Source organism: Eptesicus fuscus, chromosome 7 (assembly GCF_027574615.1).
Source record: "Eptesicus fuscus isolate TK198812 chromosome 7, DD_ASM_mEF_20220401, whole genome shotgun sequence".
NCBI lineage: Eukaryota > Metazoa > Chordata > Mammalia > Chiroptera > Vespertilionidae > Eptesicus > Eptesicus fuscus.
In genome coordinates this window covers 86,373,455-86,400,694 of record NC_072479.1, presented here as the reverse complement: position 1 = coordinate 86,400,694, position 27,240 = coordinate 86,373,455, and the positions used below count along the sequence as shown (strand labels likewise).

Below are 27,240 nucleotides of genomic sequence, written 5' to 3'. Positions count from 1 at the left end.
TCAGGGTCACTGTCATGCACAAAAAGAAAGGAAGAGACCCTAACAGGACTTGAATATTTGAATAGATAAGGCTAAGGGAAAGGGAATGAGGATAACTTTTTTTTTTTTTTTAAGTTTTAATTTCAGACCATCCTGTGTTGTTACTTTAAGGCCACCATGCAGGTCTTCCCTGAGCTAGTCAGGTAGCATGTGGCCTCTTTTGGTCCCTATGATGACCAGCCCAGAGTGTCTCCATACCCTGGAGAACACCATTAGATTATTAATGTGTCTCTGAAAGAGGACTAAGATCTGAACTGGTAATCACTTACAATATAGTCATTTATGAGTTTACTTTCTCACTCTATTTCTCACTTTTCTCCTTAAACTGAGCAGTATTTTGTTTTTATTTTTTTAATTTATTTTATTGATTTTTTTACAGAGAGGAAGGGAGAGGATAGAGAGTTAGAAACATCGATGAGAGAAAAACTTCAATCAGCACACCCCCTACTGGGGATGTGCCCACAACCAAGGTACATGCCCTTGACAGGAATCGAACCTGGGACCCTTCAGTCCGCAGGCCAACGCTCTATCCACTGAGCCAAACCGGCCAGGGCTAGGATAACCTTTTTTAAAGTATTATTTTGTTGACTCAGTTACTTTAACTTCTGCTAATTACTTAAGATCCTATGTCAACATTGGGTTAACTCAGCAGAACTACTTCCAAGTGACAAAAATATATTGGGCCTTTATAAAGGGAAACATAAAATGCTGTTACAGCTACTAAGACTAGGAACTGGAAAACAAAGAGGAAGTTAGAAGAGACAGTATCCTTACTGGAGTAAATGGATAAAAATAAGAATTTTAAACTTAATTTAAAAAGAAAAAAAGTAACCCTCCCCCAAATGAACATCCATCCATTCAAATAATATTTAATCTTTATGTCATATAAGGCACTGTGCTAAATTCTGTGGAACAAGCTTTTAGGAACAAGACTCATTTTTACCGTCATGAAATTTAAGGCCAGTATGATAAATAGGACAGCCACTATAAGAATTACAATACCAGATAAAATGTGTCATTGCACAGAGACTATGAAAGAGATTCAAATCTCTCTCTCTCTCTCTCTCTCTCTCTCTCTCTCACACACACACACACACACTCACACACACACACACACACACAAATTAAGAGGCTGAAGAATTAATTTCTGATTGGGATTATTAGAAGAAGTTTCAAGGAAAATATAATATTTGAACTAATTTTGAAGAATAACTGGAATTTTAACAGGTAGAAATTAAAGATGGAAGAAAGAGGAGGTCGCCGAAACCGGTTTGGCTCAGTGGATTGAGCGTCGGCCTGCGGACTGAAAGGTCCCGAGTTCGATTCCGGTCAAGGGCATGTACCTTGGTTGTGGGCACATCCCCAGTGGGGGCTGTGCAGGAGGCAGCTGATGGATGTATCTCTCTCATCGATGTTTCTAACTCTCTATCTCTCTCCCTTCCTCTCTGTAAAAAAATCAATAAAATATATTTTTAAAAAAAGAAAGAAAGAAATAGGAGGTTAAGGTAAAGGACATAATTGCAGATAGAAGTAAACTTCATTAGCTAAGGTACAGAAAATAGCATTAACTTGGAATAGTAAGCTGTTCAAGAAAACTATAAAATATGGTACATTCAGAATTAGGGGAGGATAATGTCATAGAGGCTAAAAGAAAAGAGTGTCAAGGAGTTAATGTATCAAATGATATATATTATATTCTAGAGAATGGAGACAGGGAAAAAGATGCTTGTATTTGTTATTTAGAGGTAATTTTAGTGAAATGATAGGAGCAGAAGGCCAAGTACACAGAGTTGAGAAGTGAGTGGTCAGAACAACAGACCACAAACAAGCCAGTATCTTTGAAAAAGAGAAAATAAGCTAAATTAAGACACTTAAGAAACATAACATTCTGAGGCAAGTGTGATCCTAAGTTGGATATAATTGTGGGCAAATCAGCTATAAAAGATATTTTGAGGACAGTTGGAAGAATTGAATCAGGATTGAGTATTCCTTAAGGTACATCATACTGCATAATGTGGAGAGTGATAACTGAAAAAAAAGAAAGCAGTTTATAAAACAATATGCATTTATACCCACATTCATAGCACTGTTATTCACAATAGCTAAAAGGTGGAAGCAACTCAAATGTCCATTGACCAATGAATGAATAAACAAAATGTGACCAATACATACAATGAAATAGTAGTCAGCTTTAATAATGAAGAAAATTCTGACTACTCATGCTACAACTTGGATGAATCTTAAGGATATTATGCTAAGTGAAATAAGCTCGACACAACAAAGATGAATGCTGTATGATTCTACCTATACCACAGTCAACTGCATAGAAACAAAATAGAATGGTGGTTACCAGGGGTTGGGGGAGAGGGAAGTAGGGAGTTGTCAAATAGTATAGAGTTTTAGTTTTGCAATGTGAGAAAGTCCTTGATTTCGCACAATAATGTGAATATACTTAACACTACTGAACTATACACTTAAAAATGGTTAAGATGGTAAATTTTTGTAACATGTATTTTACCACAACTAAAAATGCTAAAGAACCAATATGTACATTTGATCTAATTTTGTTAAATTTTGCATAACAAAAAATATACATACATATATACAAGTGTGTATGTACACACACACACACACACACACAGCTATACTAATAATAGGGTATTATGCAAATTGGTGGGGACGCTGTCACAGTAACAGCTGATCAGCAGGCTGCATGTGCAGCAGGTGCGGGTGGGCGGGGACTTGCAGCATCGGGGATGGGGGCAGGGCCACAGCAGAGAGGCCTCTCCATGCGCCTGCGCCAGGGGCCCGCAGGTGCGCGGAGAGGCCTCCGCCGAGGGCCCGGCCCCAGCTGGGGATCCACAGGCGCGCGGCCCTGGCTGGGGGTCCGCAGGTGTGAAAAGGTTCGCAGGCCTCCGCCATGGCCCGGCCCAGAGGCGGGGCCATGGTGGGAGCCTCCATGTGCCTGCGCCAGGGGTCTGCAGGCCTCCGCTGGCTCTGGCCTACCTCTTTGGGGCAATCCACGGAGGAGCCGCGGATGGGTGGGCGGGGCCTACCTAAATAAATAAATAAACAGTCTATCAGAGAAAGTTTTGTGTGATCCAATGTGAAGTCAAGGAATACAAACTAAAACAGTGTCAGGGCCTGGGCAGATCTACATCATTATATGGGAAGGTTAGATTTCCAAGACACCCATTTTTAAAAAGATAATGTTACTTTAAATACGTTTGTTTCTCTTTTTGCAGAAATTTAGCCATGGAGTATTTCCCTGATGAGACCAATTCAACTGACATACACTCTCAGCCTTCGTACGAACCCCCAGAAATCCTGTCCATGGTCATTCTCAGCCTCACTTTCTTATTGGGGTTGCCAGGCAACGGGCTGGTGCTGTGGGTGGCTGGCCTAAAGATGAAGTGGACCGTGAACACTGTTTGGTTTCTCCATCTCACACTGGCAGACTTTCTCTGCTGCCTCTCCTTACCCTTCTCCCTGGTTCACTTGGCTCTCCAAGGACACTGGCCTTATGGTTGGCTCCTATGCAAGCTCATTCCTTCCATCATCATCCTCAACATGTTTGCCAGCGTCTTCCTACTGACTGCCATTAGCCTGGACCGCTGCCTTCTGGTACTCAAGCCCATCTGGTGCCAGAATCACCGCAACGTGAGGACAGCCTTCACCATCTGTGGATGTATCTGGGCGGTGGCTTTTGCAATGTGTATACCTGTGTTCATGTACCGGGAAACGTTCCGCATAGACAACCATACTATGTGTGGCTACAGTTTTGGTAGCAGTAGCTCACCAGATTATTCAGACTACATTAATGATCAACTGGAAAATGCGTCTCTTGACTACCCCATTGTTCAGTGGCCTGGAGAAATGATTGACAGGTCAGATGCTTTCTCTTCACAAAGAAATGATCATCCTTGGACAACTACCACTCTCCCCCATTCTGAAACATTTCAAAGACCTCCTGGAGATTCAGTCCCTGTGGATTCAACTAGTCAACATCCATATTATAATTTAAGTAAACCTGATGATGGGGCCTCCCCAACAATCCCCATTGGCCTTCCCATTGAAGATCACAGAATTAACTCAACGGATGACTCTGATGCTTTCCTCTCTACCGATTTAGAGCTTTTCTCTAGTACCTCTAGTAATGCCCTATATACAATTGAGCCATCACAGTATTTCCAGTACTATACTTATACTGAAGATTTCATTGAACATGACAATAAAGTTCCAACACCCAAGTTGATAATAACCATCACTAGGCTAGTGATGGGTTTCCTGCTGCCCTGTATTGTCATGGTGACCTGTTATAGTCTCATTATCTTCCAAATGTGGGGTCGCTCGATCAAGGCTCAGAGCAAAACCTTCCAGGTGGCCATAGTGGTGGTGGTTGTCTTCATTGTCTGCTGGGCTCCATACCACATTTTTGGAGTCCTCTTTTTGTTTTATGGCTCAGAGACTCCCTTGAATGAAGCTCTGCTATCCTGGGACAGTGTGTCCATTGCTCTAGCATCTGCCAATAGTTGCTTCAATCCCTTCCTCTATGCCCTTATGGGGAAAAATTTTAGGGAGAAAGCAAGGCAGTCTGTGCAGGGCATTCTGGAGGCAGCTTTCAGTGAGGGGCACACACATTCTACCAGTTGTACCCAAAGCAAAGGCTTTTCTAAAACACACAGCAGTACAGCTGTGTGAGAATATGGAGCATTTGACACAAGCGCTTGACCCAAGCAGAGCTTCTTAGATATTCACCAAGTGTGACATGTTTCTAAAAGAGCAAGGGAATGGTAAACAGGGATTTGGGAAAACACCAAAGACTCAATCTTGAGGCCTTCAAAGTGTGGTCCCAGACCAGTGACATCAGCATCATATGGAAACTCTCTGGTCCAATCTGACTTGAAAACAAGTTCTCTTGTTTCTGATGAATGCTATGTCTGAGAGACATTGCACAAATTAATCTATTTCTATCCCAAACTAAGCCATCTGAGATAAATGAGAATCTAGTCTGTTGTAAAATGTTTCTTTCCATCCTTAAATTTTTTATTTAGTATATTGAAATCCCCTTCCAGATTCCTTTTAAAACCAATTATCCTAGCTCTGAGTGAAAGATGATCATTTATTCTATGGCTTTATTGTTATACTGTTAGTGGGGAGGGGGGTGCAGGTGGGGGAGGTAGTAAAGGGTAATGGGGCCAAATATGGTGACAGAAGATGATTTGACTTTGGTTGGTGGGCATACAATGCAATATACAGATCATGTATCATAGAAATGTACACTTGAAACCTATATGACCGTATTAACCAATGTCACCCCAATACATTTAATGAAATAAAATTTTTTTTGAAGAAATAGTCTATGAAAACAAGGATTTATGAGTCTGGAGCAAGTACAATGCCAGACACTTCCTATTTGGAATACTCATGAATACAGGACACAATTCCAAGTTTCCTTTATTGCAACTGAATAAGCATCTCTTGTGTAAACACAGACTACTAACGCATCTAACAACTTACTCGTGATCTGTAATGTAAGCTGCCCTTTGAGGAGTTCTCTTATCTGTTTTCTCTATCTGCCTATTGGTAGAGCCATCTACCTTCCACTCTTTGTCTTAAATAACTTAATTCCCTTATTTCTCTTCGGCTCCTAAGTCTTCTTTCACATTAGAATTTGTACCTTTACTAACCTCTAATTTCAAAAGTTTAAAATCACTGAAAAATGACTGAGTACCCTCCAAGAATACCATCAAATTTATTAAAACATGATTATAGGTATTTTTCATGTTATAATCACCAGATGTATATATCTTTAGGTTTCTAAATTAAACGTTATCCAAGTAATACATACACATAGTTTAAAGCCATTTGAGGTTTATAATGAAATATGAGAAGTTTCCTGCCATACTCTGCCCTCCCACTCGCTTTTCTGAAATAACGGTTGCACTATTTTAGATGTTCCTTCTGATATTTGCCATGATGTTTCTAAGTCATGGACTTATGCTGATGAGTTTTATAGATAATGATAAAATGACTTCTGATTTTGCAAAATGAGGAATTTTATCCAAGCACATATTCATATTTCTTGTTTATCCAGCGTTCCAATATTCATTAACCATCACACTTTAATTTGTTCATGACCACACATTTTCTTCTACTTTCTCCATTCCAACCATACATATATACATATGGCTTTCCATCTATCCTTCTTTTATTTTATAAAAGCACTGTTCAACTCCCTGTTACCTTCTCATTTTTTCTGTATATATAAGCCTGTATGTGTTAAACATTTAAAATTTCAGGTTTGTTAAACATAGCTTCATCTAAGCTGAATGATTTAATCTAAAGATAGAAAATTAGAAGTTGAGGTGAGGGTCTGAACTACAAAATTGTTATAAAGTATTATACAGGAAATCTCAAACAACTAGGAATTCTTTCACTTGTGAGGTAATGTCTAATATGATGTATATTTGCAATGCTAACTTTTATTTTAAACTGCTTATATATGTGATGGAAATAAATGCTTTCTTTCTCATGATTCCTTGCAAGACTCAAGAGATTCGTGGATTCTGTTCATTGTGTGATACTCAGGATATATCATAATCTTTAGATATGCAGCAAATAAATCTTATTGGGAATTGCTGTTGGCTAGGCTTCTGGAAATCCCAACATATCTCTTAAGACCCTAGGTATAATCCCAAACTCCTGAGGTTAAAGGATAAGAGGAGGAATGAATAGTTGGCATCGCTGGACTCCTTCTAGATTACTATTTACCTTGGAAATGTAATCTGAAATATTCCTAAAATTGAAATTCCCTCATTGCCGATGAAAAATTCTGGGGAGTACCTATAATTATGACCCAATTCCTCCCCAAATTGTAGTACATTTAATCTTAAAATATCCCAAGATTAAAGCAAGGTGGCCTTGTCCATACATCAAGTTGCAAAGGGTGAATGTCCCTCCCAACAATATTTCACTATTTTTAATAGCATTTGAAAATGAGAACGTTAATGGCATACTGTACATTCTTGTCTCTCATCAATCTTTCCCCCTCCCCCAAAAAAAAATAGTCATCTAATCAAACCCTGTGGTATGAGGTGGGGATGGGCAAAAGACCAATTGAAAACAAATACTTCACATACCCTTCCTACCCTGGCATAGAAGAAACTTGAGACCAGCATCAATAAGATAAAACCATAAACATTCTTCTTGGTTTTTATTATGAAAGCATGCAAAAAAACAACAACAACAATTGTGAGACCATACCCCCCCTTCCCAGCCTGCACCAATGCAAAGCATTATGAGTGGTAGGAAGGACTCACCAAACCAGAAACATAGAGGTTAAAGAGAGGAAGGCAGGGATGGGTGGATCTACACCAAGTAATTGCTCCTTCTGTCCCTCTCCTCCTTTCCCCCTTATTTCATCTTGCAGGCAGTGAGCTCCTGCAGTTTTGCACACATCACCCAATACAACAACAATGACTATACTTCCAGCCCAGCAATGCTGAACCAACAAGAAAAAGTAGTATTCTTCCATTTTGTGGTGAGGAATAGGGAACTAAGGCCCAAAGATGGTCAGGATTTTCTGCTGCCACTGAGCAAGGCTGAGTTTAGTGAAGGGGACCTTAAGTCCAAGGAAGCCTGACAGCCAATCTCCAGCCCTAGCCCCAAACTTCAGTTACTCTGGCAGCTCACCAGAGTTCTTAATGAGACTAGTTTTCTTTGAGACACAGATGATTTATAAACAAGGGACATTTACATGGATGATTTAGTCTACCCTTGCAAACTGTCTGAATCTGAGTAGAAAAGGAGTTTACAAAAGAGTAGTGATAACACGTAAAGTGGGCATCTTAGGGAGAACAGATAGGAAGTTGTGTGCAGGAGGCACCTTGATTGGAAGGAATAAGAAAGATGCCCAAAATAGAAACACTGGGCAAAGGCATTGTGCCACCCTCTATGAGAAATTCTCCTTTCCCCAATTTTAAAATATTATGTCATACTTCAACCCCACTAACTGCCCTCCAACACAATGGGGGATTCAAGCCACTCACATCCCCACTTCTTACAAAGAACTTCAAAGAAATAAAGTGCTCTTTAGTCAACTGCCCTTTCCTGCCTCTTTACTTCAGCCTCACTGGACATCTTCAACCAACCCTCATATATAACCCCCTTCTAAAGAAAGCAGGGGGTGGGAGAGGGGGAGAAATCAGGAGTGGAAAGCTAAGTCTTTTGAAAATCATCAGTAAATAAAGAAATATGAACAAAAAAAACAGAAATCACTGAGAGAGTGGCCCTGTCCAGTCCATACATTATGTCCCGTAGCTTTCAGAAACTAAACAGAGAAATAAAAATGGTAGTAAAACTGTTCTTCCCACCCATGACTACAATTCAACAATGAATATCAATATACACTGAGTACTCTGCAGCAATAAATCACGGCCACTCCTTGTTAAAGGAGAGAAGTTATCCGTATACCTTTTTCCTGAGGGGTCTCCCTTGGTTCTCATTGAACTCTTCCCTCTAGATTGTTTACCCCACACTGCCAAGCTCCTTCACCCCCTCCAAAGGCCACTGTAAACGTTACAGCCCCAATGGTCTGGATTCCAACAGAGCATGTGCCTATATAATGAAAGAATTGAAAGAGTTCCTTCCTGTGTCGATGCCAGCTTCATTTTCCTCTGCCCACCCTCTTACCACCAATTCAAGCTGGTTCTGCTATGATCGGTGGGAAAGAGATTCCCATCCTGTCCTGGGACATGATGACACTGAGAGTGATAATGGGTTACTTTTCTATCTTGAGAATGCCAGAAAATGAGGGAAGAAAATACGGTGAGTAGGGGAGTTGAGCCAACAACCAAAGGAGGACAGCATAGTATTTGCTGAGTGGGAAAGAGGACTGAAGACTGATCTGTAACTGAACTGCAGATAAGAACCACAGTACATTTCCAGAGAAAATTATGTTTAAAAAGCCAAAACGGTTACACTGAAAACATCTCCAAAAAGCCGAGCCTATGCTGAAGAGTTGTCCTCATTCCTACCATAGCAACAGAGTTCTGACCCAGACCCGCCCTATCTCCCTTCGGAACAAGCCAACTGATGTTGATTTGACAGAGCATTATATACCAATTCCTGAATGTTTTACATTCCATTGCCCGCTGCAGTATTCTACTCCACCCAACCCAGGCCTCTTATTCCACTAGGGTTCTGTTGTCACCTTCGGGCACCATCACTCTTACCCTTAATGGGGAATGAGGACCAACAGAAGTAAGGACTGAAAATATGAAGGGACAGGGAAGAGCTCAGAGGACAAAATTAGCACCATTGAGTAAAACCTGCAAAGTCCTGGCTGCCAAGCAGTATTTGAGGTCCTTCTACTTGGTAATGTGGCCTCTCCAGTCCTGGACTGAATTGATAGGAACAGAAAACAATTTAAGGTCGAAAGGTATGGTGAGCATTGAATATCTCAGAGTGAAAGGTAAATCCGAGTTGGAAACCTTTCTCTGTAGCTATCATGGCCTCGCCTTCCAGCCAGATGATTTTAAATTAGCAAGGGGTGCACATGGTTGATGGTATGGGGATAGGAGACAGGGGACTGCATATAACCAATAATCATAATAGTAACATAATAAGAATAAAAGAATCGGGGAAAACAAGAAGAAAGAGGAAGAATGAGGCAGGGAAAAGGGGTTATCTTCGGCAGCATCTTGCGGTGACTTCTCTGACAGAGAAAGAACAAAACAAGAGGATATATATCTATATACAGGCAAGGGGAGAAGGGATGGGCTGGGGCTGCTCTTTCCCCACTGCCAGGCTTCACCACCAGCCCTGGGCTGAGAGTCACACTCTGTGATGCACTAAGTGATCAAGTCCCAGTCGAAGTCATCAGGGATCTCCTCATTGGCACCAGGATGTGGAACCGGCGGCCGAGGGACCATATGGTGTGCTATTAGGAAGAGAGAAAGACATTAAAAGGGGAATAGACGGGAAGCTATTCTATCAGTTAGGTGGACAGTGCTCAGCCCCCAAATACCACGAGGAATGTCTTGGTAAACCTATTGTTCTTATCATTCCTGAGTTATTTTTGTTGCCAGCCACAACTTCAATGAGGCCCCAGGAAATAAACTAGACCAAACCAGCTTCCATGCCAATACAATAGTTTGCAGCCATTACACTTACACTTACAAAGACTATGTAATAATGACAAACAACATACAGATGTACTAGTATTTGAAAAGCAGTACAGAAATGTGTGTATGTATTATATGTATAAGGAATACATGGACAAAGATTCCAATGTCACTCCCACAATTGAAAACGCTTGTGCTTTGGCAGGATTTTTCTAAAATGGATTTCAAGTGAAATAGTTCATTTTGTACTATTTCTGATAACTTTGGGTCTCCCCTGGCACTCCTACCATCTGAGATAGTTTAATCCCAGACCCCTGATACTAGAGGTCAGGCAACAGGAAAGTAGCCAGGGACACAAAGCAGCTATGTTTTATGTTTTGCATATCATGTTCATTTATTTGCCTGAGTATATCTCTCAGCATCTAAAGCTAGACATAAATGTTCTACGTATCTATCTTTTATTTACAGTCATGTTTTTACTGCCTTTCATTATAGAAGGTACCAGATCATTTCAAATTAAGTGTCTACTTTAGTCTCCCATGACATACGCCTCAGTAGCAGGTGACCCATACTCCGGCCTTTAGAATCATGAAGGCTCGTTCCTGCCAGAAGGTGCAGGGAATGAAGACCCAGAGACAGAAGAAAGTGAAACATCTGGTCAGGGAAGAGAGTGCTTGGTGGTCAAACAAGCTTCCTGGCCCTTACCTGGGCGATTGTATCCTGCTGAGTCCTGGGTGGGGATTGGATACATCGGTGATGGGCCAGGGTATAGGTGGGGGGCTTGTGGGTGCCCATAAGAGTTCACTGCCAAACAAGGAAATAGTTACTTGAGTGGGATCATTCCACTCAATGAAGCAGGGTCCCATAGAGAGGGAAAACACGTTCCCCTCCCTCCCCTTCCCTTCCCCTCCCCTGCTCTGTTCTATAGCCTCCAAGGGCATGAAGGCTTTCTGCGGGAGCCATCAATCCTCACCACTGAGGGTAAAAAGGACCCCAATAGGAGAACTGTGAAAGAACATAGGCATGTATTCGAAGGATGACAAATATAGAAATAGGATCACTGAATCTCTCTGTCACTGGTTTGATGATCACACAAGTGTAGAGAACCAAGACTTCACCTGCTGTGATTCAGGTATGGGTTACTGAGCACAAATTTGGAATGGAGACTTTCTCCTCCCCTTTCTTACGTAAGTCTCATCTTCCACATCCAGGAATCACACGGTCTATTTCCTTGGCATTCTTCAGGACTTTACAGACAAATGTTCAGTCAATGTGGTGAACAAACTTGTCCTGCTGCTCAGTTTGGATCACTGCCCATTAGATGATTGCTCTCCATTTTCTTCTGTCCTTCTCCTCCCCCTCCCTTTTCATCAGAGTCTCCACCTCCTTGGCCACTAGCTTTGTTCGTACCTTGGTTTAGGGCTGGCTCTTGTTTGCCGCTGGTGAGGGCACAGGAGTCAGCAATTCGGGCAGGGGCTGGTGGCCGGTGGGAACCCCCCTGAGGGGGCACGTGACCAGTCTGAGTAAGGAAGTGGTTGAGGGAGTCGCACAGATTGGCAATGTGATGCTGGTCCAGGCTCCAGTTTTTCTGCTCTGCCTGTCGCAGACTCTCCATCAGTTCTACAAGCAGAGAAGTAAGAAAGGCTAACCTTGCAGAGGCCCAGAGCCCCTACCGGATCTACCCCATCTCACTGTTCCAACCATATCACAAATCAACACCACCCACTAAATGCATTATCCATTATAACTGGCATCCGTTAGAGCTCTACATTTTCAAACTCTCATTCTACTTGTTTGTTACTAAATTCGTATTATAATTTTGATCTTTTTTTTAAAATATATTTCACTGATTTTTTTACAGAGAGGAAGGGAGAGGAATAGAGAGTTAGAAACATCGATGAGAGAGAAACATCGATCAGCTGCCTCCTGCACACCCTCTACTGGGGATGTGCCCTCAACCAAGGTACATGCCCTTGACCAGAATCGAACCTGGCACCTTTCAGTCCGCAGGCCGACACGCTATCCACTGAGCCAAACCTGTTAGGGCTATAATTTTGATCTTACTGATGAGTAAAACAAAGTTTCAAAGTAGCTGAAGGAATTAGCCAGGGTCACACTGTCAGCAAATGGTGACAAAAATTCAAACCACTGGTCCAGGTTTTCTGAATTCCTGAGAGCCTTCCCTCTTTCCCAGAGACAGAACTGGCTAGGATAAACCAAAAACCTGCCGTGTTTTGAGATAAGGCTAAATTTATGGAACTTAATTTGCAAATCATATCAATATCATCTACCTTGTGAAATACGGAGGGAAAACAATGAAATCTTCAAACTTCACTTAACCATCCCCTTCTGGTTCTGATTTCTATTGGGTTTGTCTACTCCCACTGGATCCCCCCTTTCTTCAGTCATCACTAACCTGAGAACTGTGACTGCTCAATGCTGGACCAATTGAGCCGATTCACCATCTTGAAGCTTTCCTTTAAGGAGTCAATATTGGAGCACCAGTCAGGAGGAAAGGCTGTAAAGAGGACAAAGTGGGGCATGAGAGAGAGTCAAGTGTAAGACGGCAGTCAACTCATTAGCAGACTGACGACATGTAAGATTCTTGCATCCATACAGGTTATCGATTGCATTACCAGGACAATTTTAGAATCTCCCTCCCTGGAGATTTAGGACAAGTAAAGCTATCTATGCATTAGGTATTGACAGCTCAGCTCATAGGCAGGAGAATATACAAAACAATCCCAATTTATCTACAATGTCTCTAGTACAGAGCTCCAAGTAGCAACGTGTTAGTTCAGATGAGCTCTCACGGAGGAGAGGCTAGACTCGGTATTTACTTCTGCACCAATTGGACCTCCATGCCAGAGTCAGAAAAAGGGGTCATTCACCCCCCCTTCCCCCACCCCCCAGCATATCCCTGTACCACCCTTACTCACCAAAACCAGTACTATTGATAGGAGCTTGGCCTTGTGCCTGTGGTGGTGGTGGTGGCGGCTGCTGGGCAGGGTGGGTGTGGGGATGGTGCTGATGAGGGTGGTAGACTCCATGCTGCAGTGGGGGAGGATGCATGGCCATCACAGAGGGAGGCCCATAGCCTTCGGCCCCAGCCTGCTTGCCCCCTGGTGGGGTACAACCATCTGGGCTTGGGGTGTGCAGTGGAGGAGCACCCGCTACCGTTGAGGGGCCCTGGGCTGGTGCCTGCTGCTGCTGTGGCTGTGATTGTTGTTGCTGTGGCTGTGGCGGCGGCGGCTGCTGCTGTTGCTGCTGCTGCTGCTGTTGAGGAGGCGGCTGCTGCTGCTGGTACATGTAGTAGTTGTTAGAGGGTGGCATGTCCCCCAGGAGAGAGGAAAAGCCTGCGGGGTGGGAGGAAGCAGGCGAGTCACTTGGGCAATGCATTTTCACTCAACAGGATTTCCACTGGGTTGAGGTGGGCAGCCTCAGATGGAAACCACAGACTCCAAAGATAAGGGTGTTCTGGGACAGCAGGGATGGCATTGGCCCCCTGGCAGGTAAAGCAGACAGAGGGAGGGCCTTGGCAGTGTGGTGACCACTGAAATTTTAGCAAAAGGTCAGCATGTACCTTTTTATGCTTTTTTAAAAAAATATATTTTATTGATTTTTTTACAAAGAGGGATAGAGAGCTAGAAACATCGATCAGCTGCCTCATGCACACCCCCTTGACTGGAATCGAACCTGGGACCCTTCATTCCACAGGCTGACGCTCTATCCACTGAGCCAAACTGGTTAGGGCCCTTTCTATGCTTTTGTACAAGGATTTGAGTGTAGGCCTTAATCATAGTTTCAAAAGACACCAGACATCAGGTCAAGTTTTAAAAGTAAATCATAAATAAAACAAAGCCATGGGAGTCTATTCTCTCCTCTTCCTTATTGTCTCTACATCCTTCTACTGCATTCACTACCAACAAATGGAGCTTCAGTGAGGAGTAGATAAGGAATGGATGAATTTCTCAAAAAAACTAGGCAGAAGAGAATTAGAGATTGAGGCTAGTGGCTTTCAGCCAACATTAAAATTCAGCGAACACTTTGCTGTCCTCACCAATATAGCTTTTTACTTTGTTTCTGAAAGCTCCTCCATGTTCTTCCCTTCCAATCAACCAACCACCTGAGTTGGATTAATTTCTCATGCAAATGCTACAATCTTAGAACACAACTCTAGATTCAAATCCCCTGGCTGTGTGGCTCAGTAGTTGACTGTCAACCTATGAAGCAGGAGATCATGGATTCAATTCCAGATCAGGGCATATGCCCAGGGAGAATCAATGATTCTCTCTCATCATTGATGTTTCTATCTCTCCCTCTCCCTGCCTCTCTGAAATCAATACAAATATTTTTAAAAGAAATTCATGACAATTAATATAAATTTTCCAAACAGTAAGTCCTAACTACTTTTAATCATTCCATTCATCTCCTGATGTCTGTACAAGGCCACAGTATAGAATAAGAAGATCTAATGATTCACCTAATGTCTTTTATTTTTTACATTTTATTTTATTTATTTTTCCATCACCATTTATCCCCCATATGCCCTCTTCCACTTCTGCCCACCCACTCACCGAAAAGTCTTGACTTTACCCCTACCTCTAATTTCTTTAAAAACAAAACAGAACAACAACAAAAGAGGAATTACAGAGGGCTGAACCAGATTGAGCCTCCCAATAAGAACTTTAAATCATTCTCAATTCAGGAAATTGAGTATGAACAAGATATAAACTGATATTAAATTGTGGTAGATTAATAGATATAAATAACAAAAAAATGTCTTTTTTTGTTAAGGATGCGTGTTGAAATGATATTTACAGGGAGATGACATGTCTGAGAATTGCATCAAAATACTCCAATTAAAAAGAAGGGGATGGGTGGAGGTAGAAGAGGGCATCATGGGGGATAAATGGTGATGGGAAGAAAAAAAAAAACTTGTTTCACTTATTTTCAGCGATAAATGAAACAAGCTTAATAAAATATTGGTAACTGTTTAAGTTGGGAGATGGAAACATGAGGGTTTATAACACTATTTTCTCTATTTTTTACATCTGTTTGAAATTTTTACTAATAAAAAAATTAACAAATATAAATATGCTAAAAAATAAGATTAAATTGTTCTCACAAAGAAAAGCGGAGGTGTGAGGGGGGGGCGGGGGGGGGGGGGCGGGAAGAATACTGACTATTAAGGAAAGAGAACTGCTGTCCCCTAGTGGTCATTCTCTAAATGACTTGTTACAGCAATAAAATCACTGCCCTTCCCTCTAGAAGGGGGATGCTTCCAACTCACTTTCTGAAGCTAATAACCCAGACTGTGTGCTGAAACAGCTGTCCTTCAGAACTAAGCCAGAAGAGCTCAACTCCAGACAGTACTGATTCATGACATGCTTCCCCTGACCAGTGATCAACCTCTCCTTGTGTTAAAAATAAGAAAGAAGGGAGAAAAGAGAATGTCACCATCTATCCAAAAATACAAGGATGACCATGCTCCCATCCCAACTTCAGACTCACCATGCTGAGAGGAGGAAGAGGACTTCTCCAGCATGGATTTGTAGAGGTTGCGGAAGGACCAGCTCAGATCCTGAAAATTGATCTCTGAGTAGGAGAACTTGAAGTCATGGTTGGTGTTATACAAGGGAGGGGGACCCTCAGCACTTTCTCGGCCTGGAGCCCCTGCAGCCACTGCTCCACCATCCACAGATCCTGTGCCCTACAAACAGAAGGAAGACTTGATCCACGTCCCAAATGAGGGACCAATACTACCCTTTAGTGCTCCCCAAGCTCTCCTGCCTGTCTCCATCCTCTACCAACTTTGCAAAGAATAAGCATATGTTCATATTTTGATGTAGCCTCTTGTGCTTTCCCTGTGCTACATCCATGCACTTATTTCTCTTATAAACTTTTTTTTGTCCCCCTTCTTCTCATTCCTTTTTTTCCTAATCTTTCTCAAATTTCTGTTCTCATTCTCTCTCTCTCTCTCTCTCAGCTTCCCTCTTTTGCTCTCCCCTTCATTACCAATGTATCTGCCTACTGTATCACAGATACTCAATACGTAATTTTGAACTGAAAGATATATGACTCTATTTAACCACCCAATCACCTAGCCATCCATTCACCCAGCCACCAACTCATCCATCCATCCATCTGCCCCCAGACCCCCTGCCACCTCTCCTTCCTACCTGGCTGTAGCTGGTGATAGATGGGGGGCTCTGCAGTGACATCTGAGGATTCCCTTCTGGAGGCAGTGAGGCTTCTCCACTCCCTGGAACACCTCCCCGAGGGCTCTTGCTCGCCTCCTGTTCTGGTGAGTCCTGGGATAGCTGAGGGGTGTGAAAGAACAGAAATCCATAAGCAGAAGCTAAACTTCATCCCAAGACCCACGGTTTCACCTCTGCTGGTATTTGCCCTTTGCCCCGATATATGAAAGGCCTGAAAACTCAGGAAAGAGTGAGGAAGGAGCAGCTGGCTCAGAAAAGACATCTCTCCATGAGGTGGGACTTACATCATCATCTGGTGGGTGTCTCCTCTTTCGGGAGATGTCGGGACAAGTGTCGATGGTCCAGTAAGAGCCCTAGAAGGAGAACCAACAAAATCATTTTCAATGAAAAGTCTCACCTTTGGAAAAGCAGATATTTGGGAGGATTTTCTCATAAAGTAACAGTTCTATGTATTAAGCAAAAGGTCTGGACAAAAGAAAAATGACTGAAAATTCACACAGAAGCTTGAGGATACTGGTTAATTTTGAGGAGTAAGTTTGTCCTAATAGGGGGTATCAGAGATATCCCATATGGTGCAAACTCAGACCTCTTGTTCTGGAGGGACAGAACAATGATATCTAGTTCAAACAGCTACTCTTCCATGTGATCTGAGGCAAGACTCTCTTGGGCTTTAGCATCCAAATCTGTCAAACGAAGAGAATGACCTACCTCTTCTTCTTTTAAAAGATAAAAAGTTCCTACAAAGGTTATTAAGACCACCTTTTACATCTAGAATGAGTTCTACACACACACATACACACACACACACACACACACACACACACACAGGACAGTAAAGTCAACTTTAACATAAATATTTCTATTTTTTATAAGATTTCACACCTGGCTGGTGTTGCTCAGTGGTTGGGCATCGACCGATGAACTAGGAGGTCATGGTTCGATTCCTGATTAGGGCACATGCCCAGGTTGTGGGCTTAATTCCCAGTACGGTGGGTGCAGGAGGCAGCCGATCAATGATTTCCTCTCATCATTGATGTTTCCATTTCTCTCTCACTCTCCCTTCCTCTCTAAAATCAATAATAATATTAAAAGAAAAAAAAGATTTTACAATCTTCCTTAGTCACTCATTTTAGTGGGGCCCTACAAGCTTGATTGCCAAGCTCTTCCATTGAGAAAAAATAAAGCTGCTTCTCTAACATGATTTCCTCTTCTGGGTAATTAAAACAACCACAAGAGTTTGGGCTGTCAGCTACTTCTCTCTCCTTCCTGTTCCTCCTTCAGTGCTTACAGCAAGCAGTATCTCACCTTCCCAGGGTCATCCCGGGGTCTGGGCACCTTCCGGAAACACTTGTTGAGAGAAAGGTTGTGCCGAATTGAGTTCTGGGAAAGCACAGAAACAAGTTAGATTTGAGCATTGTGCAAAGCAGAACATTTTCCAATAGGATACAAAAGGACAAAACAAAGTTCAAGTATCAGAGTAAACTTAGCACCACTCAACTTTACTGATGAAGGAGCATACCTAACAGATAGCAAGAACAATGAAGTCAGAAAAAAATGCAGAAATTATATTGATGAGCATTAATGGCTATAAATGTGGCTACCAGGTGCTTCTGGAAAGCTGTTTATATAGTTTTTCCATCTTTCCACCCAATTGATAATAAGTATATATAAATGCCTCAAAATCACATCTGCCCAATTTCCATACCATTCTATCTATAGTTTAAAAAAAAAAAAGTTTTAGCCTTAGCCAGTTTGGCTCAGTAGATAAAGTGTTGGCCTGCAGATTAAAGGGTCCTGGGATCGATTCTGGTCAATAGCACGTACCTCGGTTGTAAGCTAGAACCCTGGTCCTGGTTGGAGCATGTGGAAGGCAATCAATCGATGTGTCTCTCTCATATCAATGTCTCTCTCTCTCTCTATCTCCCCCCGCACCCTTCCACTGTCTCTAAAAATGAATGGGAAAATATCCTCGGGTGAAGATTAACAACAATAAAAACTGTTTACAAACTGTTTATAAAAGAGTTTTTAAACTGTTTCTATTAATGATAACAAATATAAGTTATGAGTAAAACAAAGGTACAGTTCACCTTTGTTTTCTCAATAGCCCATAGATTGGACACATTTGAAGGAAAGAAATATTGTCGTGTAAATGTTTTGGAGGTTTTGGTAGCTAGCAGGGGCATATGCATAAAGGAAAAAAAAACCTGAATCTTTCAACAGTTCAGCTCATCATCTGGTTTGTATATCAACTGGTGATTCATACAGTGCGAGAACTCTATTAAAACCCCATTCTGCTCTGCAGTTGCCAAATGAATTGGTACTCCAAAAGACTGAGAACATCAATCTTCCTTCTTAGCTTGGAAGAGGAGTCCCCTTCTTTTTTTATCTCCAGCCAAATGACTTATCCTCTCATTACTTGCTTGGTCGATGAGCTGTTGGTAAAGGACCTAATTATATTTTTTTTCTTGGTGTACAGTTTTTAAAAAGATGATGACTACATGCAATGAAGCTTTGGGAATGTGATGGGATTCCTACTACCAAGTAGGAAGGAGCAGTGCTATCCCTTGCACAGTGACTTGAACATAGTGGAGTGGCAATAAATATTTGTGAAATGAATGGATATTCTTTTTGAGGAATCAAAAGATAAGAGGGAATAATGAATAGCAACATCCTGCTAGCCCCGTAACTATACTTAGAGGCTCAGTATCACTGGGGTTTCCCTGATGTATCTGATGGAAGTATACACCACATGTCTGAGACAGGTCAGTCAACTGGACCAGATTAAACAAAGAAACAAAAGTAGAGAGAAAAAAAGTTGTCAAAGGCTGAAAATAATGGCTGGTTATAGAAGCCATCCCACCTTCCAACCAATGCCAGCATTCTTGTAATAGGGGAAGTTATCACAGATCCAGCGGTAAATCTCGCTGAGGGTCATCTTCTTGGCTGGAGAGGAGTTGATGGCATAGGTGATGAGGGTGGCATAGCTGTATCGTGGTTTGCCATCCTGGTGGACTGCTGCCTCATCTTTGCTCAGGGTGGCATTAGGATCTGTGGGTGAGCCTGGTGGACACTTGCGGCTGCCCCCCGGAGTGCCAGCCTGGGAAGCACTCCCTAGCTTCTCAATGGTAGCTCGGAGGGTCAGCTGGGGGAGCCAGTCTATGGAGGTGAGGCTGCTCTCCAGATCAGAAGCCATGGTTCTTCTGGGTTCTGCAGAGAAATGGACAAAGGAAATAGAAAAATGAGTGTTAACTCTGGTTACAGGCGGCAAGTAATGCCCGAATCCTAGTGCTTTTAAAGAAGGTAGTTCCTTTCTTCTACAATTCCCTTAGTAAACTTCTCTAAGAGATAGCCCTCCACTTGGTCCTAGAACCCAAATGGATCTATCACCAATCATCTACCAGATGACAGACTGGTACTTATTCTACATCTTAATGTGGAACATAGCCTAGAGGTCTCCCCCTTCATGAAGGACTAAAAGTGAGATCAAACCACTCAACTGAGCTATTCCCTCTGTTCTCCTTACTGAAAGCCCTACAACATAATATCTTTAAAGTAGAAAATAATTTTTAAAAATACACTTAGATAGCAGGAAACATCTGCCAAAGTCTATTCTTCAATTATGTGACGCTTGCTGTAATTTACATACAACAATATACCGACAGCACAAGTGAGCATGTGAAGAAAAACATTCTAAACAGAAATATACACCGATGAAGCATACACCAACACTCTAAAGACGTTTTTCGTATCAGAAATATTTGAGCATTGGCCCCTTTTAGCCCACATACATGTGCATGAGGCATATTAGATACATACCAAGCATAAATTAACATATAACTACCAGCAAAGAACAGATGTAAGACAGACACATAAACAGAGATCACGATTAGCTATACAGCATACCTTACCAACACAGCACAAAGTCACACACACAGAGGTTAACAGCTCCTCAGTACTGCTGCCCTCACACCTTGAAAGCTACCCCTTGGCAAGCTCGGCCCACAGACACCTCCACCAGGAAGAAGTCATCAATAAGGACCTCCTACCTCTCTCGGCCTGCTGGGCTTCACTAAGCCAGGGAGACACCCAGCTGAGTGCACACCGGTAACAATCAGATAGCCTGGCTAAAAATAGCCACTCTGGGGCTAAGAACTGGCTCCCCTTCTCCCGCCCTCCTCCTCTCTCCTTCCTTCCCAGCCAGGCACGCACGCTCGCTGCACCTTCATGCAAACTTCTGGCGCTGCCAAACCGCCCACGCCTGATGTGTGCACGCCCAGCTGCCACCCACACAGCCTGGGCGCTCTTACTAGCAGAGAGGTGTAGCTAGAGTGACATCTTGGTGGGGGAAGGAGAAGAACGGTGGGTGACATCTGTATTGCAGGGTCTAGCAAGGCTGGCAGGAGCCGCTTGGTAGCCATTTGGCACTCCCCTAGAGCTGATGCCAGCAACCCCCTAAGCACTTGCTGCCTGACAGGTTTGTGCCTGCACAGCCTCCCGATTCCAACTAGTATTTCTTCCTCCTCTCCCTGCAGACAGCCCCGCCAGGGCATTTCTCTAGCACGCCTCAGATTTCAGAATCCTGGACAGAAACACATTATGTATGTAATCTCTGAATCCACGCACAGATACTATGCACAAGCGTATACATACAACTACACACAAATCCACACACTTTGCCATCCAAAGCTCAGTCCTAGCGATGGCTGCCTCCCCCTCTCCCGATTCCAACTCATCTTTCAGGCTATCAGTCCACTCTTCTGGTCAGCGACTCTTCCCCCCTTGACACTCACCCCTCTCTCCTAAAGGCCAGCATTCGTGGTCATCTCTCTCCCCCGCAAGGTCCCCACCTACACCATCTTTGCACATATACACCAGTACCCAGCCCAGAGCTCGTCACCAGCAACACGCCTACTCTACAAGGACGAAGGGAACACCTTAGTGCCTCAGGGGCCTAGGCAGCCAGAGATCCAACTGCAACCCAAGAATTGCTTGACAAGAGAAGGAGGTGGGGGGGAGATCATGTTGATAAATAGTTTTATAAAAGGGTTTTCCTTTTATCCGTATCTTCTCTCCCACCACCCACAGAAACTTGGAAAACGAATAGGGATATTGAATCATTCCAGGAAGTCTCCTAGCACTATACTAAATCAAAGCACCACAGCCTCTATGGTAAAGCAGGGCTCTTTGGGCAGTCACCGGGTCCCATGGCCGGGTTATCCCAGCTGGACAATACTAGGACAATGAGCAGGCTCTCGATGACCACAGGGGAGGCCTGTAAAGAAATTTTAGCCGAAACCGGTTTGGCTCAGTGGATAGAGCGTCGGCCTGCAGATTCAAGGGTCCCAGGTTCGATTCCGGTCAAGGGCATGTACCTTGGTTGCGGGCACATCCCCAGTGGGGGTTGTGCAAGAGGCAGCTGATCGATGTTTCTCTCTCATCGATGTTTCTGACTCTCTATCCCTCTCTCTTCCTTTCTGTAAAAAATCAATAAAATATATTTAAAAAAAAAAAAAAAAGAAATTTTACCCTACTCCCTATGACCTCCTGCTGAAGATCCCTAGGAAATCTCATCTGAAGAACACAGAAGCCTTTGGTGGATATTTCATTTGAAACTCACCCAACATTGGACAGGAGCATGAGGGTAGACTGAAGCGTTCAGAGGGCTTACAGAACCCATGTGGCACATGCCAATCACGGTGCCTTCCGGAAAGGGAAGCACTCTCAGCCTGTTGCTAGTTGTTCTATGCCCTTCCCTATCCTTACCCCAGCACCAGGTTAGGACACGGGGGTTAACGTTAACCTTTCTCCAGCACCCTCCCAGCCAGCCCTCCAGATACGCCCCGGCACTCAAAATATATTCCAGTCTCATCAGCTACAAGAAGCTTGCAGCAAAAGGTCCTTCTGATCTTTCAGCACCATTCTCCTTCAACCCATCCCACTTCCTCACTCCCGTCACTTCCCCATTCTTGAAGGGCAACCCAGTGTGAAAAAGCTCAGAGACTGAGGTTCCTGTGTTCCATTCCCAACCTTGACACTGACTCACTAAATATCCCTAACCACCCCTTGCTCCCTGAAGTCTCGATGCCTCAGTTTCCCCTGTTAATAAGAGGGATGAGGTCCTAAACACTGCCAAGGCTTCATCCCTGGAGGGAAGTGAATGAAGCTTAATGAGCTCGTGGCTGCCACACATTCCACGCTCCCCAAAATAATGGCATGAGGCTAATGTTCAGGGCTATTATTAGAAAGGCAAACAAGAGGTACTTCCATTTCTCAGTCCAACCAACCTAGTTACCCAGACCTCTCTCTCCAGGTGGGCCTCGTGCCACTGGGCTTGGGCAGAACCTGAGTCAGGCCACATTCTTCTCTGCGTGCTGGAAGACTGAAAGGAAATACCCATAGAAACTGGGAAAGGCAGCCAAAGGGCAGGCTCCATCACATCCACAGGGCGTCTAAGGAAGACTACAGTACTGGGAGAAAGGCAGAGAAAAACAGAAAGACATTCTGTTGGAGTGGAAGACTGATGCTGGATGAGACATGTAAGATCCAAAATTATAGGCACAGTTTTCTTCCCATTTTTATCTGCAAGGCCAGTAATTATTCTCTGTATGGTGCCAAGGTCAGGCATTAAGGAGTGATCATTTCCTGCTTTGCACATAATAGAGCAATGGCTAAGTTAAGCGCATTACCAATTACCAGTGGGCTGCCTGGATTTCAGTCCTGACTCCACTACCTACTGGCCTTGCAACCTCAGGCAAGTTACTTAACCTCTGCGTGTTGTAGTTTCTGCATCTATAAATTAAAGATGATGACTATACCTACATAGGGTTGTTGTGAAGATCACCTTAATATTCTTTTTTTAAAATTATCTTTATTATTGAAAGTATTACAGATGCCCCCTTTTTCCCCCCATTGACTCCCTCCACCCCGCTCCTGTCCCCTCTCCAGGTACCTTAATATCTTAAAGCACTTAGTAAGTGTAACTATTATTTTTTTTTTGAATGGGGGAAAAAGAATATTAGACATTAAAAATTAGAAAACTGACAGATCATAGAGGTAAGACTGGGAGCAGAAACCCGGCGATGATTTATACTGCAAAGCCTGCACTGAGTTTGCAATCATCCGCAGGATGTCAGAATCTCAAGCTTTTCCTTTGGGGATAGTATCACTGATCAATGTCAGGACCGAGCAAACTCCAGGGATGAAGGAATGGGAGAATGTCATCTCTTATTTTTCAGGGGGGGGGCCAGGTCTGGCCATAAGACATGATCTGGAAAATAGCACTCTCTAAATCACAGTGAGTTCAGCCCAGAGCCATGTGCTTCTGACTGATTCCACAGGGGCAGGAATTGGAAAACTCGGAGCAAGCAGGGCCAGTGAAGCTGTGTGGTGGTGTACACCTGGAGGTGTCACCATTCAACAAGTTGCATTCCAGCATCTGGTAAAGTACTTTGTAAGAAATAAACTGCTGTTACACCAGAGCCGTTTTCAAAAGTCAGGGAAGGAGTTCTAGGATTAGGAGCCAAAGATCCTCATGCTCTTGAGCCTAGAGATACCAGAAATGAAGCTCTCTTATTAGTCCTATAAGAAGTGATCCCAGCCTGAGGCTGGGCTGCCCCGCTGCTTGGGATGCAGCCATTCATGAGGGCTCCCGCTGGCCAGAGGCGGCCCAGCCTTTCCTTCCAGCTGAGCATCCTTACCAGAACCCTCCCCAGGTCACTGCCCAGGGGGACCTGCTTTTAGAGGCCTACACAGGAAACATACAATTCTAGGTCACTGGAGGCTTCGTCTGAAAAGCACACATGTACCTGTCTCCAGAAACATACCCACTTGAAACACAGACAGAGGTCAGATGGAGCCACACTCACCTGAATTAAGAAACATATGCACATTGTTCTAAAGCACAGCCATACAATCCTGGATTGTGGCCTTGTCTCCTCTACTCCTATATCACTACTAACAGGTAGATTCCAGGTCCAAGTGGATGTACTTAGGGACTCAGACAGCCCATCCATGGGCCAAAGAGAGAAAGAAGAAACACAAAAACCCAAAGAGATAAAGCCTCCCACCTGGCCGTGCTATGGGCTGTAATACCCCTCACAGAAGACATTTCCTAATGACAAGGCAAGAAGGCAGGCGCCCCGTTAGTGATCCCAGGCCGAAGGGCAGAGCTCTCCTACACACCAGCCTGGGCTCAGCTAGAAGGATTTCCTGGCACCCTTTTCCTGCATTTTCTAAAGATTCTGGACTTGGATGATTCCTACTCCAATCGTACAAAGAAAAACGCAAGTACAAGGTTCCAGAGACTCGGAACTGAAGAAGGAACAGGAAGGGAGAAGATGAGACTCTCAGGTGCTTTTAGGAAAGGGAACTCCTGAGAAGTCACATCTCCCTGGTGGCCAACTTCTTTAGATAAAAAGCTGGAAGGAGGCTGAACAGGTCACTTCTTCCTATGCAGGACCTGATTTTTCCTGAGGAACTGTCAGCCAAGGACAGGAGTTGGACAGATGACTGGGACAGTGGGACAGAGTCAGCATTAGGGAACAACTTCAACCCAGGAGCAGGCATCCCCCTGTGCCCTTGCTTCTTGTCTCGGGACGGGTGGCGTTCCCATTTTTCCCTTTGGATTTTATCGGTAGAGGCATGCTTCCAGCCAGGAATGGGAATATCAGGACAGGAGGCCTCTTGGTGTCTGAGGTACAGTGCGTGGGGACAGCGTGCTTTTCTTTCAAGGGAGCAGTCATCACAGTGACGGGACATAAAGACAAGTTAGGGTTACAGATAAGAACATGTAATACCAGTGGCAGCCCCAAACAAGGTCAGGCCATGCAATGCCACCATGACTTGAGTGAGGGCCCTCTCCAGGTGAGAGGGCCCACTGTCCAGGGGAGACGGCCCCAAGGGTGCATGGGAGTCTAGTTGGGATGTGTCGATCACTGTCACACAGTAGGGATGGATTCCGAAAATGCAGGTGTTTTCCCATATCCCTTTGCTGTCAGCATGGAAACATACACTTCCCTGGTGAATCCCATCCCTAAACACTAAGAAACCCACTTCTCAGAGCCTCTGCAGCAAGGTGTGCGTTCGAATCCCGGGGTTCCTTCAGAACACATTTCTCTGAGTTATCGTTCTACCTTTCCCAGGAATGAAACCCAAGAGCCACCATCTCAGACCCCTGCACCCACCAGGGCCTAATGCCGACGGGAGAGAAGATGAAAGAACGCACTAACCTGTCTCCGAGGTTCCCCCAGCCAAGGGAGGGAACCACCCGGTACTGGAGTTTGGGGCTGGAGGGACTCCCCTCTTCAAAGGCAGCTGAAGCGTCTCATCCTCAGTGGCTCTTCCGGTTCTTGGCTGAGCCTCCCAAGCTGGGGAGGGGATCTGGGTCCCCTGAGGATGAGGAGCGGAGGAAGGAGGAGGAGGAGGAGGAGCGGGAGGAGGAGGAGGTGGAGAAGGGGGTCCTACCTGGGGAAGGTGGCACACCCCCCACACCCTGCCTGTGACGCTGGGGAGGAGGGGAGGAGCCTCTCCCAACCAGGAGTTGTCTCCTCCCCCTTGGGGGAGTCCCCCTCCCCCCCTAGCTGGATCTTTCGGGAGTGGAGGGCTCCTCGCGTCCGCCGGAGACCTGCGCGGAGGGGCTCTGCCCCGTTCCACTGTCTAGGCGCCAGGAAGTTGAGGGGGCAGCTCTGCCCGCTCCCGACTCGCTGCGGGCCGCTGCCTCTTCGTCCCCTGGGGTGCCCCCTGCTTCTGTGAGTACTGGAGAGGATGGGGGGCGCCTGCTCCACACGCTCACCCCCTGTCGCTCTGCCTCTAAAGTCCCGAAGTGCTCAGAGTGTGTGTGGAGGGGCGGAGGCACGCGGGCGGTCTCACTCCGCTTCCTCGGCGAGGATCGCCCCCTTCTCCTTCGGAGGTCGACTCCCGGCCAGAACGGGGATCTTCCTCGCCTCCCAGAAGGGGGGACTCGTCCCCTCCCAGGGTCTCTTCGCTCCCTCGCGCGGACGGTAAGGGTCTTCTCTTCCACCGGGAGAGGTGGCCCCGTCCCCGCTCCCGCCTCCGCGGCCGGGGTGCCCCAGAGGGTGGGGTTTTCGTACTCCCCGCTCTCCCCGGGCGGCCTGGGCAGCAGGGTCCGGGAGGCCGCGGCTCCGCACCCCGGTCACTGGCTACTGCGGCGCCCGCGCCTCCTCTAGCCCCGTCCCGGCCGGTCCGCTCCCTTGGCGCGTGGGGCTCCCCGCGCTGCCACCGCTCGGGCTCCGGCCAGTCCGGGGCTCCCCGGGAGCCAGAAGGCGGACGGACAGTGCCAGGGCTCGGCTCGGGCTCGGGCTCGGCTCGGCTCCGCTGCAGGCCCCGGCTCCTCCCCGGCCTCCGCGCCGCGCTCCCGGCCCCTCCCCCGCCCCCGCCCGCCGGGCCGCCGCCGCCGCCGCCTCCCGCGCGGGTTAAGGAGGAGCGGGCGGCTCCGGGGCCGCGGGCCGGGTTGCGCCGCCGGGGGGCGCTGCGCCCGGAGAGCCGGGGAGGCTGCCGCTGCTCAGCGCCCGGGCCGGGCGCAGACCCTCGCTCCCCGCCAGCCGCCGCCCGGACCCCGCTCGGGGCCGCTCGCCATCCACCCTAGTGACGGCCCACTGCTCTCCATCGGGAGGTTGCCTCGTTCACACCGGACACACGAACTGTCAAGTCCGCACGAATTCTGTGTCGCTGGCCTTTTCTCGCTCTGTGGTGTTCCATAGGCAGAGGCGCATGCCCGTTTTTCTCAGGAATATCTTTGATGGGCTTCTCTGTCCCCTGAGATAGGTTATAGGGTTGTGGGGATTAGGGTGAAGTTACTGTGTTACCCTGATGTCATCCTGGAGTTCAATAGATGC

At 45.2% G+C, this 27,240-nt stretch overlaps 2 protein-coding genes across 2 annotated transcripts; one reads left to right on the top strand and one right to left on the bottom strand.

The window, feature by feature from the left end:
- The first annotated feature begins 3,294 nt into the window (after nucleotides 1-3,294).
- On the top strand, nucleotides 3,295-4,765 carry C3AR1 (complement C3a receptor 1). The gene has a single exon (XM_008140388.3). It carries the CDS (start codon nucleotides 3,295-3,297, stop codon nucleotides 4,738-4,740), a length of 1,446 nt encoding a protein of 481 aa, XP_008138610.2. The 3' UTR covers nucleotides 4,741-4,765.
- Nucleotides 4,766-7,238: 2,473 nt separating this feature from the next.
- On the bottom strand, nucleotides 7,239-25,786 carry FOXJ2 (forkhead box J2). Its single transcript, XM_008140389.3, has 11 exons — nucleotides 25,615-25,786; nucleotides 19,248-19,594; nucleotides 17,693-17,767; nucleotides 16,672-16,740; nucleotides 16,349-16,489; nucleotides 15,681-15,879; nucleotides 13,106-13,522; nucleotides 12,583-12,684; nucleotides 11,577-11,786; nucleotides 10,872-10,970; nucleotides 7,239-9,982 (listed from the first exon to the last, which is right to left on the bottom strand). Exons 2-11 carry the CDS (start codon nucleotides 19,578-19,580, stop codon nucleotides 9,894-9,896), a joined length of 1,734 nt encoding a protein of 577 aa, XP_008138611.1. The 5' UTR covers nucleotides 19,581-19,594; nucleotides 25,615-25,786; the 3' UTR covers nucleotides 7,239-9,893.
- Between the last annotated feature and the right edge of the window lie 1,454 nt (nucleotides 25,787-27,240).